At 43.8% G+C, this 14,296-nt stretch overlaps 1 protein-coding gene across 1 annotated transcript in view; it reads right to left on the bottom strand.

The window, feature by feature from the left end:
- spef2 (sperm flagellar 2) overlaps positions 1-669 on the bottom strand; it is a 55,539-nt gene extending 54,870 nt beyond the window's left edge. Inside the window, exon 1 of the mRNA XM_041257082.1 lies at positions 236-669. Coding sequence (XP_041113016.1) covers positions 236-669 — 434 coding nt within the window. The remainder of the gene's footprint in view (positions 1-235) is intronic.
- Positions 670-14,296: the final 13,627 nt, after the last annotated feature.

The following is a 14,296-nucleotide window of genomic DNA, read 5'->3' as shown; positions in this document are numbered from 1 at the left end:
TAGGCATCCTTGGGCGGAGCGAGGCAGGCACACCTAGGTGGTAGAGACAGAACCAGCAGGAATTCACCCTCTGCTGGTAGAGGTGGGAGCTGCAAGCAGTCTCCTGGCTATGAAGGTGGGAGCCATGTGTAGTCTCCTGGCAACGAAGATGGGAGCAGCGTGTAGTCTCCTGCTGTTGCAGGGGACTGGTGCGGCTCTCCCTCACCTGCAGGGGACTGGTGCGGCTCTCCCTCACCTGCAGAGGTAGGTGATGGAAGCAGAGGCAGCTCCTGGTGGAGACTGGAACGACAAGGGCTCCTTCCACAGCAGTGGAGGCGGACATTCTTCCTCTGCTGCTGGAGACTTGGGCTGCGGACCTGAGGACTTCCCCTTATTGGGCTGTGGATGCTCAGCCTCCTCCCTCTTGGGTTGTGGATGCACCAGCTCCTCATCCTGCCTCCTCACCTTTCTCCCTCTCTGCCTCAGTCTGCTCACCTTCCTCTCCTGGACCTCTAGGCGCTCTGATTCCAGCTTCTGGTGTGGAGACTGCCCCTCTTCTGTATCCAGGAGAGGGCAGTCAGCCACTCCATGCCCGTAGCGTTTGCACAGGAGGCACCATCCCCCCTGGATCTCCCAAGCCTCCACAAATGCATCCAGGTTCTTGTCCCGAATTTCCCTGGATGCAGTCATCTCAAACCAGAGCACCTGCTCTGGCTGCTGGTGAGGTTGCTGCTTTCTCCGGCCACTTTTTCCCATTTTTTAAAAATGTATTTATTTATTTATTTATTTATTATTTTCAACACCAACCACCTCCTTATGTTGCGAAAAAAAAATAAAAAGGTTCACCCGCCATATTCCTGGTCTGGCTCTTGGAGGCGCTGTAATCCTACTTCTGGACACCAACTGTGAGCAGAATGGCTTTGCAGTGGTGACGTCAGACCAGAAACACACTCCACAACAAGGACTGGTGGATGAAAACTGAGACACTATGGACGGACAGTTTATTTATTAAATAATAATGCAAACAAAACAAAACACACAACACTTGAAAATAAAAGGGCTTGTTGGCCAAACAAACAGACAGACAAAACAGAGGGGGCGAACAGAAAACAAGTACCATGCTGGAGCTTCCAGCACGAAACAACAATTGTTATTAGATGTCTCTTTCTCTCTCACCCGTTGTCCAATCACGAATACACAACCCCGAGTGAGTGAAAACATGCTGCTTTTATGCAGCTGTACCAAGACTCGATTGCTAATCAATCATTCAATTGGAGTACAAGTCCACGTGAATTAATAAAGGTGCAATTCCCTGTGCTCACATATTATTACATTTTACCTGCATGTGAAGTGCTAGCAATCCTTGTGTCTAAATACAAACATACATTTTCAACACACTCGTAACTCATATTTATATCCTGTGTGTTTTATACATAAACACCAACATTAACACACTGCATACAACATAAAGCACTAATAAACATAAAGGGGCAGGACACTTCGCCACACCCCCTCACAACCGGACTGACCCAAGGAAACGACCCATGGCAAAGCTGCACCCAGGACTCCTGGGTGATATCGACAATGAGACACGGATACGCTTTACAAGGTCCACCACCCTTCAAGGATGTGCTCCTCACCACTGTCGAACCAGTGAGCACGATACTCCTTCAACAAGAGATCGCCAATCTTCAACAGAAGAACGCTGTGCACTTGGTAAACCCAAGCGATGCCCTCAGCGGCTTCTACTCCAGGTACTTCCTGGTGCCCAAGAGGGACAGCAGTTTCAGACCTATTCTGGACCTCAGGGTCCTCAACATGTTCCTCAAACAAGCACAGCGTATCATCCAGTATGTCCAACCGGGCAACTGATTCACATCGATCGACCTGCAAGATGCCTCCTGTGCACAGAAAGTATCTGCGCTTTGCCTTTCAAGGCAATGCATACGAATTCTGCGTGCTGCCGTTTGGCCTCTCACCGGTGCTCTGCACATTTTCAAAGTGCATGGATGCAGCACTGGCTACACTCAGACTGCATGGTATTCAGATCCTGAACTATCTGGATGATTGGCTAATTTGCACATGTTCTAAAGCAGGTGCTGAGGCGCACACAAAACAGGTCCTAGATCATGTGTCGAAGTTAAGGCTCTCCATGCATCAACAGAAGAGCAACTTCGTACCTTCTCAGTCCAGTGTTCCAGGGGATCAAACTGAACTCTGTGAGCATGCTTGGCTCACTGTCGGAAAACAGGATTTGATCGTTGAAAGTCACACTCTCCCAATTCAGAGAGGATGCTCTTCTACAGGTCAGAACATATCAAAGGTTGTTGGGGCTGATGGCAGCCGCCTCGGGAATCCTTCCCTTAGGGCTGCTGAGAATGCGCCCGCTTCAATCCTGGGTAAATACAGTCAAGGTGTACCTGGTCCGCGATCGGCACTGGCTGGTGCGAGTTTCCAGGCAATGTAATCTGTGCCTCGGATCTCCCCTTGGCTCTGCTCACAGAAGGGAAGTTGTCACTACAGACACCTCCAGCCTGGGCTGTGGAGCGGTCTGGGGAATGGGAGGGGAATAAGAGGTCAGTGGAAGGGACATTGGCAGTAAGCGCCTATAAATGCCCAAGAGCTGCAAGCAGTAGCCCTGGCGTTATCTCGCTTTTGCCAGCAGTTAGCACACAAAATTGTGCTAGTCTGGACGGACAATACTACAGTGGTAGCCTACATAAACCATCAAGGTGGCCTGCGCTCGCCGGGCCTTCACCATGCAGTGCACAGACTCCTGTCCTGGACGCACAGAAAACTGTGTTCCATCTGGGCAGTTCACCTCCCCGGTGTGGACAACAAGACAGCAGACCTCCTGTCCAGAAGAGCTCCAGACAGCTCAGAATGGAGACTGCATCCTCAAGTGGTGAAATAGATTTGGGTGAGGTTTCGTACTGCATGAGTCGACCTCTTTGCCACAACCAAGTCCACTCATTGCCCTCTATGGTTCTCCATGGGTAGAGACGGGGCCCCCCTGTGAGTAGACGGGCTATTTTGGCACCGGAACCCAGCCCAGCTCCAACTCTGGGTCTGGCCGTTGAACGGAGCCATCTGTTCAGATGAGGTTTGCCAGATGCAGTGGTAGAGACACTACAGTCTGCTAGGGTGCCTAGCACTAGAGCCCAGTACTCATATAAATGGAAAGTTTTCCAAGACTGGTGCATTGACGAAAGGTCACGATCCTGTGACCTGCCCTATTGAGATGATATTAACCTTCTTACAACACCTATTTGACGCGGGAAAATCAGTGTCCATGATGAAGGTATACCTGGCAGCAATATCAGTGTGCCACGACAAAATTGACTCTCTGTCCCCCGGGGCACATTTCCTGGCAATGCAATGTCTTAAAGCGGCTCGGTGGCTTCTTCCTCCCATAAAGTATGGGATCTAGAACTGGTACTGCGAGTCCTTACGGGTCCCCCATTTGAGCCCGTGGCGTCAGCAGAACTGCGCCCTGTTTCCCCGAAGGTGGTGTTTTTAATAGCCATTATGTCTGTCAGACAAGTAAGTGAGCTTCATGCGCTGTCCATCGACGACACATGCATGGCTTTCATTTGAAATGACTCGTGGGTAATATTAAGAACAAATCCAGCCTTTTTGCCAAAGGTGGTCTCATCATTCCATATTAACCAACCAGTGGTTTTGGAAACTTTCAGACCTCCCCCGCACGAGTCAGAGGAGGACCGTAGACAGCACATGCTTTGCTCAGTTCGGGCTCTGTGCTGTTACCTGGATAGGGCGGCATCCTGGAGACAGTCCAATCAGCTGTTTGTCTGCTATGAGACCGGCTCTAGAGGTCAGGCCCTATTGAAGCAACGTCCAGCGCACTGGGTGGCAGATGCTATACGCTTGGTGTATGAACAGATGGACTTCCCCTTGACGGGGGACATTACTGCCCATTCTACCAGGGGCCAGGCAACTAACCCTAACCCTGGTTCCCTGAAAGAGAATGACAACCATTACCCTTCGAGGTCGTGTCCCCAGCTGACCTCGGATTTCGAAAGAAAATGGCGATATGCTACTGTCAGGATGATCCTCTTCAGCAGGAGGGGGGTGGGACTTCCTCTGCACAACAGGGCCCTGATAGGGCAGCTTTTTTATATATGCTCAGTGATTGACAGTCAGAGAGGGCCCTTTCCATTCGGTAATGGTTGTCACTCTCTTTCAGTGAACCAGGGTTATGGTAATAACCTAACGTTATTTAGCATGTGAGTGCTAGACACAGGGTCACTGTCTGTGCAGTTGAGTTGAGGGAACTGCCAGCCGGGTGACGTCATCACCTGCTAGCAGAGCCGCGCAGCCTGTACGGAGATTGAGACAGAGGAGTGACTGTACTGTGTTAGAATGAAATGCTGAACCTATACTGCATATTAGGAAAGCAATAGGATTCTACTTCTACTGTAGTTTTATTGTGTTATTGAGAATATATATATATATATATATATATATATATATATATATATATATATATATATATATATATATATATATAATAGCGATATACATATATACTCGCGGCGCCTACTTCCAATGAATGAGTGTTTACTGGTGCTGTATTGATATATGTGTGAATCATTATCTCGTGAAGTTTGTCCTTTCTGTACCATTAGTATTATTCTTTAATAAACTGATACGATATTTTAACCTACCTTGTTGTAGTTGAGGGTGTTTTGTAAGTTCATTGTAATTCCTCAGTCTGATACCCGCCTGTCACAGAGACGGCCGAAGTGGGCGGCGTCAGAACCAGGAAGGAATGAAATACACCAACACAGGACAGATGAATTGAAGTGATGGGGACGCTTGCTTGCGGCGGTTTATTGCAAAATAAAAGGTGTAAACAAACAGAAAACAGGACACGGCACTTTACGCCAAAATCAATAGACACACAAAACGGGCAATACTAAACAAAAATACGGTGAGCAGATTGACAAACAAACACGGTGAGTTAAATAAACAAGTGTCGTACAAACAAACACGGTGAGTTAAATAAACAAGTGTCGTGCTGGTCCCACCAGCACGCAATTGCAATTGAAATTCAAACTCTCTTGCTCTCTCTCCCGTTCTCCACTCACCGAACACCCAACCCCAGGTGGGTGAAAACATGCTGTTTTTATGCAGCTGTACCGAGACTCGATCGCTAATCAATCATTCAATTGGAGTCTCGGTACAGCTGCACGTGATTTAATAAATTGCAATTCCCCGTGCTCGCATATTACTTTTTACTTTTTACTTGCACGTGAAGTGCTGTGCAATCCTCGTGCCTAAATACAAATATACATTTCTAAACACACGTGAAACACAGACCCGTTTATATCCCGTGTACCAGTGACTATACACCAACATTTAACACATCACACGCAACATATAACAGAAAATACACACAGGGGCGGGCACTTTGTCACAACGTCATTAAATAAAATTATTATGGTGAGGTCTTAATTAACGTGAATGAATATTCAGATTATTTAACAGAGAACTAATAGATTGTCTGGGTTTAGTCGGTGATCTAATATGGTAAGTATTCATTCAAGTTGATTAACGCACATTAATTTGAACTATATTAATTATTCAAATTAATTAATTGTTTAAAGTAATTATTAAACAAACTAACGTGATTAGTCCCAGACTAGAAAACCTATGTATAGTTAAAGAGACCAGCAACAGTTTACATGCTGGTGTTTCATTGCAAGGCTTCATCAGAGCAAGCAACTAAAATACATTTTATTGACCTTTAATATGCAGGTTAGGTAACAGGAGCATTCAAATCCTAAGCAAGTGTGAGCTAAATTCAATTAACTGTAAATTAGTTTGATATATAAAGCTATTTTAATTCTAGCTGAATTTAAACTTTTCTATGATATCAAAGTATTGATTGTTGATCTTGCTCCTATTGTTTAGAACCCTTTATCGGCTAAACTGCTTGTTAGGCGAACATTGATAGGCTAGTTGCTTGCTTGGATTTGTCTTCAACTCTATATTAGTTACCTCAGGATCTTTCCTACCTATACTCTTCCTTTATGCACTTACACTGATCCCTGCCTTTGCTGCTTCCTAACTGCTAGTTTGTCCATTCTGTCCACTATGACTTTCTCTGCTATCCCAGTCTTCCTCTTCTCTCACACTCGCAAAATCTCTCACCAGCACTGCTCTAACTCTTCAAACCTGATCTCTCTACCTCTGCCCCGATCCCCTGCTCCTTCCGCCTGCTCTTTCTCTGGCACCTACTAGAACTGCCAGTCAAGCTGCAACAAGACTGCTTCATCTCTGCCTACATCTTTCATATCTCCCTCTAAATTTTCTGGCTCTTTCAGAAACATGGATCACCCCTGAGAACACTGCTTACCCCAGCTGCTCTCTCTTCTCTATGTCCTCTCTTACTCTCCCTGTTCAGGATGAAGCTGGAGAACCGGATTCCTACATTCTCCATCCTGGAACTTGTTGATCCTCTCGGCTCTCTCCTCCCTCTCTGTCAGAGTTTCACACCATTGAACTACACTCTCCCTATCATCTGCTTCTTATTATTCTCTATCACTCCCCTGGTCTCCCTACCCATTCTGCTGGGTTCCTCCTTCTTCTTGATATTTTTCTCTCCTCACAAAGCTGACTGCCAACTGGACCTGATTTTCTCCAGACTCTGCTTGCCTCCTTCCCCTACTATCACCCCCTCTCCTTCTCGGACCACTTTTCACTTCTTATACACTCTTTACCATCGATTTCTATACCCCTTTTTCGCTGTAATCTCTGCTCCCTTTCCCCAACCATCTTTACTCAATCTCCCAGCTTTCAGCACTCAGCCACCATGACATTCTTCTGTCACCGCAACTCTTCACTCCTGTCCTATCATCTCTCACCCTGCTTGCTTCTCCCCTCCCCAGCCCAGGCTAACCTCTACACTCTGCTCACACCGTACCGAGCTGCACACTGCTGAGCGGAGATGGAAGAGATCCAAGCAACCTTCTGATTTAGACCACTACCGCTCCCTTCTCTACTCCTTCATGGCAGCCCTCACCGCTGCCAAACACACCTACTATCAATCTATCATCCTGTCCTTCACCAACAACCCCTGCTGACTTTTCTCCACCTTTTCCTGCCTCCTCAAACCCCCACCCCCTCCCAAATCCTCTTCCTTTAGATCTGATTACTTTGCCTCCTTCTTCTGCTCCAAAGTAGAGGACATTCAGAAGCTATTCTCCAGACCTACCCCCTCTCCATGTGAGTATATCTGTCCCCTTCAACTCATTCAAGATTTTGCTGCTCGTTTTGTATTCTCCCAACCTTTCCACTCTCATGCTACCCCTCTACTTTGCACTCTCCACTGGCTACCTATCTGCTTGCATTCAATTCAAGACCCTTGTTCTTGCTTACTACTCTCTTCATCAGATTGCCCCCTCCTACCTCCAATCCCTCATGTCTCCCTATACCCCCTCTCAGCTCCTCCTCTATAGGCTGGCTGGTCATGCATTCCCTCCACTCCTCTTTCCTAGCCCCTCGGTGATGGAGCCAGCTACTGGGGAACTTCAGAACTGCTCCGTCCCTCACTGCCTTCCCCCACCTCCTCAAGACTCTCCTGTTTAGACTGCGCTTGTAGATCTCTTGAGCTACCCCTCCTACTTTGCAGTGTGTTCACCTGACCTACACACCACGTTACTGGATCCTCAGCTGAAGCACTATCCTTGTGCTATTGCACTACTAATATATCCTTGTAAATATAACTTGTTGCAATCCTAACTTGTTGAATCCAATTTCATATTGTATTTTAGTAGTATTATTTGCACTTACATATACTGTATTTAAATATTAATGTTACATTGTAACCCTGTACTGCCTTGGATGAAGGCATCTGCCAAACAAATAAAATAATGGATTGTAAAAATGTGCTTGTTCCGTCGTAGTCTTGAACTGTCTTTTAGTTTTGCCTTTGTCAAGGATATCAAATGAACACTTGTGTATAAAACTATTAATGTTCATTAAGCATCATAGTTGTGAGGGGTCTGTGCAATAAATAAAACTGTATCGACTGAAGAGTTGGTGACGAATGCAGGATGTAACTTCAAAATACATGACAAGCACAATGCATTATTCACGTAAATGCTGTCTTTTTAGTGTTCCTCTTACTTATGCTAAGGCAATCCCTCAAATGTTTGATTTTAAATAGTTTTATGTCAGTTTTACAATCTCTACTATGGTTTAAATTGTGTTTTTACTCACAAGTATGAGTTCTGTCGTAGTATTACACTATTTATAGTATTTTTTTTTTTTGTTAAATTGTATTCTTGAATATCTGTTCGGCTGGCTGCATGAAAGGGCCAGAGCCGTCCAACGCCCTTTGTCTCGCGTGGCATGTAGCAGATTAGCTCTCGACAATCCAGTCCACGTCCTCATGTTGTCAAACCAGCATATTATTGGTCTTCCACACCCTCTGACCCCTTCTACAAGACCTGTCATCACACTGCCTTCAATTGTGTCGTGTGGTTGTCTTATCGTATGCCAGAAGTATCTCAACTTGCGAGATTTAACGTGGCTTAACAGCTCACTTTGTGTACTAGCCAGCTTGTAAACTTGCTCTTTGGTCATCAGCTTCGTCCATGAAATTTTCATCATCGTTCTGATGCATTTGTTTTCGAAGGCCTGAATGCTTCTCTTCTTTTTTCATCGTCCAAGCCTCACAACCATATGTCGCTACCGGCCAGACCAAGGCTTTTATCAAGCACAGCTTGGTAGTAGTGCTGATTGATTTGTTTTTCCACATTCTTGACAATTTAGCCATCGCCGCCAAACCCATTGCCAGCCTCGATTTCACCTCACCCGCACAGTCAGCATCCTTCGTTAATCTGCTCCCTAAATACACAAAAGAATCCACCTGCTCTAGCTTTCCGCCATCCACTATGATCCCAAGTACTTCGTCAGTGTTTGTCATCACTTTAGTTTTTGCTGTGTTGATTAGCATATTGTACTCCTTTGCAGCCGATTCTACATGGTACAGCAGTACTTGTAGTTCTTCCAGTGACGTGGCTAATAATACAATGTCATCATCGTACTGGAGATTACCGATGGTCTGCCCACCAATCCTGAATCCTCCGATAAAACCTTGTAGTGCTTTTCGCATCACCTGTTCTGCCAAGATGTTGAACAGACATGGAGAGAGGTTACAACCTTGCCGGACCCCTTTTTTGATTCGGAACCAAGCTGACTCGAGATTGGCTGTCATCACAGTAGCACTCTGTTGCCTATACAGATTCAGAAGCAGTTGGACCAGGTGCAGTGGGAAATGCATCTCAAGCATGGTTAGCCAGAGCTGATCATGCCGGATCATATCAAACACTATCGTGAAATCGATGAAGCAGAAATACAGCGATTGGTTCCTTTCATTTGCTTTTTCCAGAATGATCCGGAGGTTTGTGATCTGGTCACGCGTACCTCTTTTTGGCCTGAATACAGCTTGTTCTTGGGCAATCTCTCCTTCAAAAGTTAGATCACTCTCAATAGGATCTTGCTAGCATGTGAAACCAATGCAATAGTCCTGTAGTTGTTGCATTGTTGCAATGAAGTGGAATGAAGAATGATTGTGTCCACTCGCCCGGCCATATCCCAGTCTCCCATACCTTCATGCAGGTCTCATGCAGCTTGTTCGACGGTTATGCCATCTGGACCTGGTGCCTTTCCCTTAGCCGATTTTAGTACGACACGCCTGATCTCTTCCTTCAGCGGAGGTGGCTCTTTTTCTTGAACATCAATCTGAATGGTCCCCTCATCATTGTCGTATAGTTCCTCGCAATATTCCTTCCATCTTTGACTCACTTTCTCTGGTTCGATGAGTTTCTTGCCGGTGGTGTCTTTGATGGTTATAGTACGAGGCTGGAACGGTTTGGTGAGCTTCTTTATTGTTTGGAAGACGGGTCTGCTGTTGCCTTTCTTTGCATTCTCTTCCATCTAGCTGCACAGTGTGTCCAACTCTGCTTGCTTGTCCTTTGGGAACATCTTTTGCCAGTTAGCTAAATGTAATAGAAATAGAACTGTTGATGACCGCACTGGTTGTGAAAGACCAGTTTGTGGCAAACACACAGGAAAAGTGAAATGTATTTTCTGTGTTGATTGTTGTGGCAGGCTGGTCAGTGGATAGAGGCCCAGAGACAGTCTGGAGTTCAAAAAAATAACTATTTTATTATAAACACAAAAATGAAAGGGCACAAGGGCCAAAACAAAGCAATTTAAACACAAAATAAACAAAATAAAGCAAAAATACACTCACAAAAATAAAGGTTTCCAGGCTGGGCAATGCCTTCACTGGATTCAAAACATTCCAAACAACCACAAACACCAAAACACCAACCTGTTTCCTCAGCTCCCTCCTCCCAAATGAAAAGCAGAGGCCTCCTTTTATGTCAGGTGGCTGGGCGCTGATTGGTCGTTAATTAAACTAATCATCTAATCAACCCCAGCCACCTGAACACAATGAACCAAGGCAGGTAGGGGAATTTAACCCCATCCCTGCCAATTTCTAAATTGTGTGCTCTGCCACAATTGTACTAATTAAAAAGCTGATTTTTTGCTTGAAATTATTTTGTTTGTACACAATTTTGCGTAAATATACAAGTTCACATCTGTTTATTGAAATGTTTATTGTAGTATAGTTAATTTTTTTTTTAAGTCTTCCATTATATGCACTAATTTTGAAAAAAAAAAAATTAATACGGGGTATCTCTTATGCAAATGTTATATTTGATGTTTAGGAATCAAATTTCTTAGTTGTATCCAATAGTTTGTCTTGACTTTATATTATACTATAATATAACGACTGATAAAACCAAGTATACATAATGAAAAGGATAACTTAAATTAACCAAGTTTATTATACAACGAATACGAACAATTGTACATAATGAAATAGCCGGTATCAAGACCCTAAATACTCTCCCTTCTTCTCAGTACTCTCCCTCTGTCCCTGGGTTGTTCAGGAAGGTTAGGAGCCTGCACTCTCCATTGTAAGAAATACATTATGACTGCTGCCATAATGCTCTGTCCTATCAGCTGCTTTCTGCCTTTTTTCTTTACACCCAAATAAGATCAATTTGAAATCTGACTTATCTGTGGATCATCTTAGAGCCGGCACAGCTGTTCCGCCACTTCATAAATCTCATTTTAAAATCACAGACTTAATTTACAAATGGTCCCCAACTACAATTAGCCCATGCATATAATTAAGACTTGACACACCTTAAAATTCTTGGCTAATGAGTGGCGGAGCGAATTGCACGGAGGAGAGCATTTTGACAGTGCTACACGGCCTTAACTTGCCAGAAGTGTCATGATGCATACGGGGCAATTTTAAGGCCGGAGGAAACTCGGTGTTATAGTCTTAATGCCATCGTAGACGTTTAATACATGACCCCCTTTGAGTTCAATAGGAGGTAGTATTAGACTACTGGTGTGAACAGATCACCCAAAGCAAAAGCAGGATTTAATGAGAAGCCAGAAGTCCTCATGATATGATCTAACTCCAAGACAAGCAATGACCTTTTTAGAATCATGCACTGTTTATAAAGAAACTGAGTAAAAGTACTGTATACTGTATAAAGAGACTAATTCAACTAAATTGCATTAGGTATTGCATGACACACTGCCTTAAAGCAGTAGGCAAGCTTAAAGGGTCACAGTCACACACAGTTGAACATTTATTGAGGCTGTGCTAGAGCAGCTAAATGTTTAACTTTGATCGCCTGTTGTAATCACTGTTGCATTTTTTCCCTTTAATTATAACAAGCTGAAACTTGTTTAAGTAAAAATCTGACAATAATTAACTTGAATAAGAATGCCAGTAACTTAAGTTCTTATTCCACCCTAACCCACCTAGATAATTGACTTATTTTCTTATTGTCATTGTATTTTGTAAAATGAAAATAACTAGTGTGACAGAAATACAATGAGTTCTGGTTATAAATCTCCCTCTCGACCTGTAAAGGTGCTAAATAGTGAAAGGAAAAGTATCCGGAAGGACTGGCCTGATAGTTTTTTTCCAAGGTCGGGAAGTCGGTCAGCCTGGATGGAAGCGAGACTCTGTTGCAGGAACGTATTGACCCGAAAGGTAAACGAGGTAGCAGCTGCAAGCTATAGACACAGCTGGAATTGTTTACCAAGGGATCATGCAGGGTAGCATAAAAGGGGCCACAGAAACGCTAATCTTTTCCTTCGTTTGGGGTTTGCGCTTTAAACCTGGAAGGACTGAGAGCTGCAGTAGAAACTCCAAGGAATATTCGTGAGTGTTTGTTTGTTTTGAGTGTTAGTAATTGTCTTGTTTATTGTATCACTAGACAGCTAAACACATTACGGAGCTGTCGCTTTTGGGCCAGCACAAGCCGGAACTGCACTGCACGAACTGACACCAAATAACCTGTTATCACCCACCACGAGCACTACTACACGCACCTGGGACTGTAAACCCATTTGTTTGGCTCCGCGCATTACACATTGTTGTGTATTGCCGGAGTGTTTTTCTTCTGTTGGTCACCAGACCCAGATTACAATTAAAACCACTTTCCTACCGGATTACAATTGTCTGTGATTCCTTTTGCACCGCATCACCTCTACACTTGTTCACAATCACTGGTCAAATTGCCACACTAGTCAAAACCGATTTTCAAAACCGACCAGAGATATGTTAGTAAAAATATCATTATATTGAAAAAAATATTGTAGTAATACATACAGCAAAGCAGAAACCCCAGGAACACTTTAATGTACCCAGGTGCCCTGTTTCCAAATGTATTATTTGACCCTTTCCATTGTTTTCAGACTGTGGACACCTGTTTTGTTCACTCATGAAGCAAGATTTCATCTGCCCACTAATGATCAACATGATTGAGTATGCAGAGCCTGAGGAGAATGATTTGCTCCCTTCAACACCATTGATGGAGGGGACACACAGAATTGGGGGGCGTCTGAATTGGAGGTCAGCAATTGTGCTCCCAAGGAGCGGATTTACAGCTCTACAGTACAAAGACACAGTCTTGGACCCTGTAGTAAGATCATTTGCTGGTTTTGATGTAAGATAATGCCTGTTCTGATACTGCCAGGATTGTCATGGGTTATGCTGAGCAGAAGACTATAGACGTTATGAACTGGCCAACAAGAAGTCTGGACCTGAATTCTATAGAACACCTTTGGAATCTTCTGGGACATCGTCTTCATCAGCATTGCAACAATCCATGTAACATCACAGAGCTCTGTGTTGCCCGGACTGAAAAACATGTGCCCCTTTAATTCTTTGGAGTAATTGTGTTTGGAAATACGCCACCCACTTGATATATCATAGGTGTCGGGGTTCGATATAAATCTGCTATATATTGAATGTGTTGTACAAATACTGTACAACCACTCTCTTGTTTTATTGGGGGCGTCAGGGTCCAGTATAAATCCTCTACGCAACTTGCTTTTTCTCATTTTTTGTATAAAAGGCAGCACACTGTTTTAATTCATACAGCGGAGGGTAATTGCATTTCATTAACTTCTTCCTCGCCTTTCTCAAATGCACAAACCCACTGCATTGAAAGAATCCATTCCCAATATAGGCTTCAGCAAGTAGATAGTTAATTTGCTTTGTGTTAATGTGCAATAAGTGTGTATATAATAACAGTACTATAGTAATGCTTTGTTTTTAATTGTTTTGTATATTGTTGTTTGTGATGTACAGTACAAAATAAAATGAACAGTAATTGTAAGTGCCTATGTATATTGCAGCTAAGGCATACTCAGTTAGACAGTAAAAATGGGGAGCCAACTCCAGGACCGCAATATATACGAATCCGCAGCATAGCGAGGGGACGATATAACAAGGGGTGGGTGTATGTTAATAGTATCGCCTAACTAAGTTAGAAACCAGGGCGTTTCAAATGCATTCAGTACTTAGTCAATGTCACTGAACAAGAAGAAATACAAATCTCTTTACTGTGTGTTAGTAAATCTAGCCCTAAGTGCGTTGAATAGGCAAATAGATAAATGATTGGTTGGCTAATTCCTGTTGATGGAGTCAAACTCATTTTGGGTGTAGTTGTCTCATTTCTCCTGATGGCATAAATGAATTAGCTCATGAACAAAGTACAAATGGAAATTATGACCCCACTGACCTGTATCAGTTAATTAAATATCTGTGTTCTTTGCATTATTAAAAGTTACAACTTGTATGCCGAATTGCGAGATATGGTGGTGAGTTTCATGTTGAAACTCCATGAGCCTAGGTGGATGTGCACTTGTGTTTATGCTCTGGGGACCAGCTTTTGTTAAG

Source organism: Polyodon spathula, chromosome 1 (genome assembly GCF_017654505.1).
Source record: "Polyodon spathula isolate WHYD16114869_AA chromosome 1, ASM1765450v1, whole genome shotgun sequence".
In the NCBI taxonomy this organism is placed as follows: Eukaryota; Metazoa; Chordata; class Actinopteri; order Acipenseriformes; family Polyodontidae; genus Polyodon; species Polyodon spathula.
This window is presented reverse-complemented; position numbering and strand designations above follow the sequence as displayed.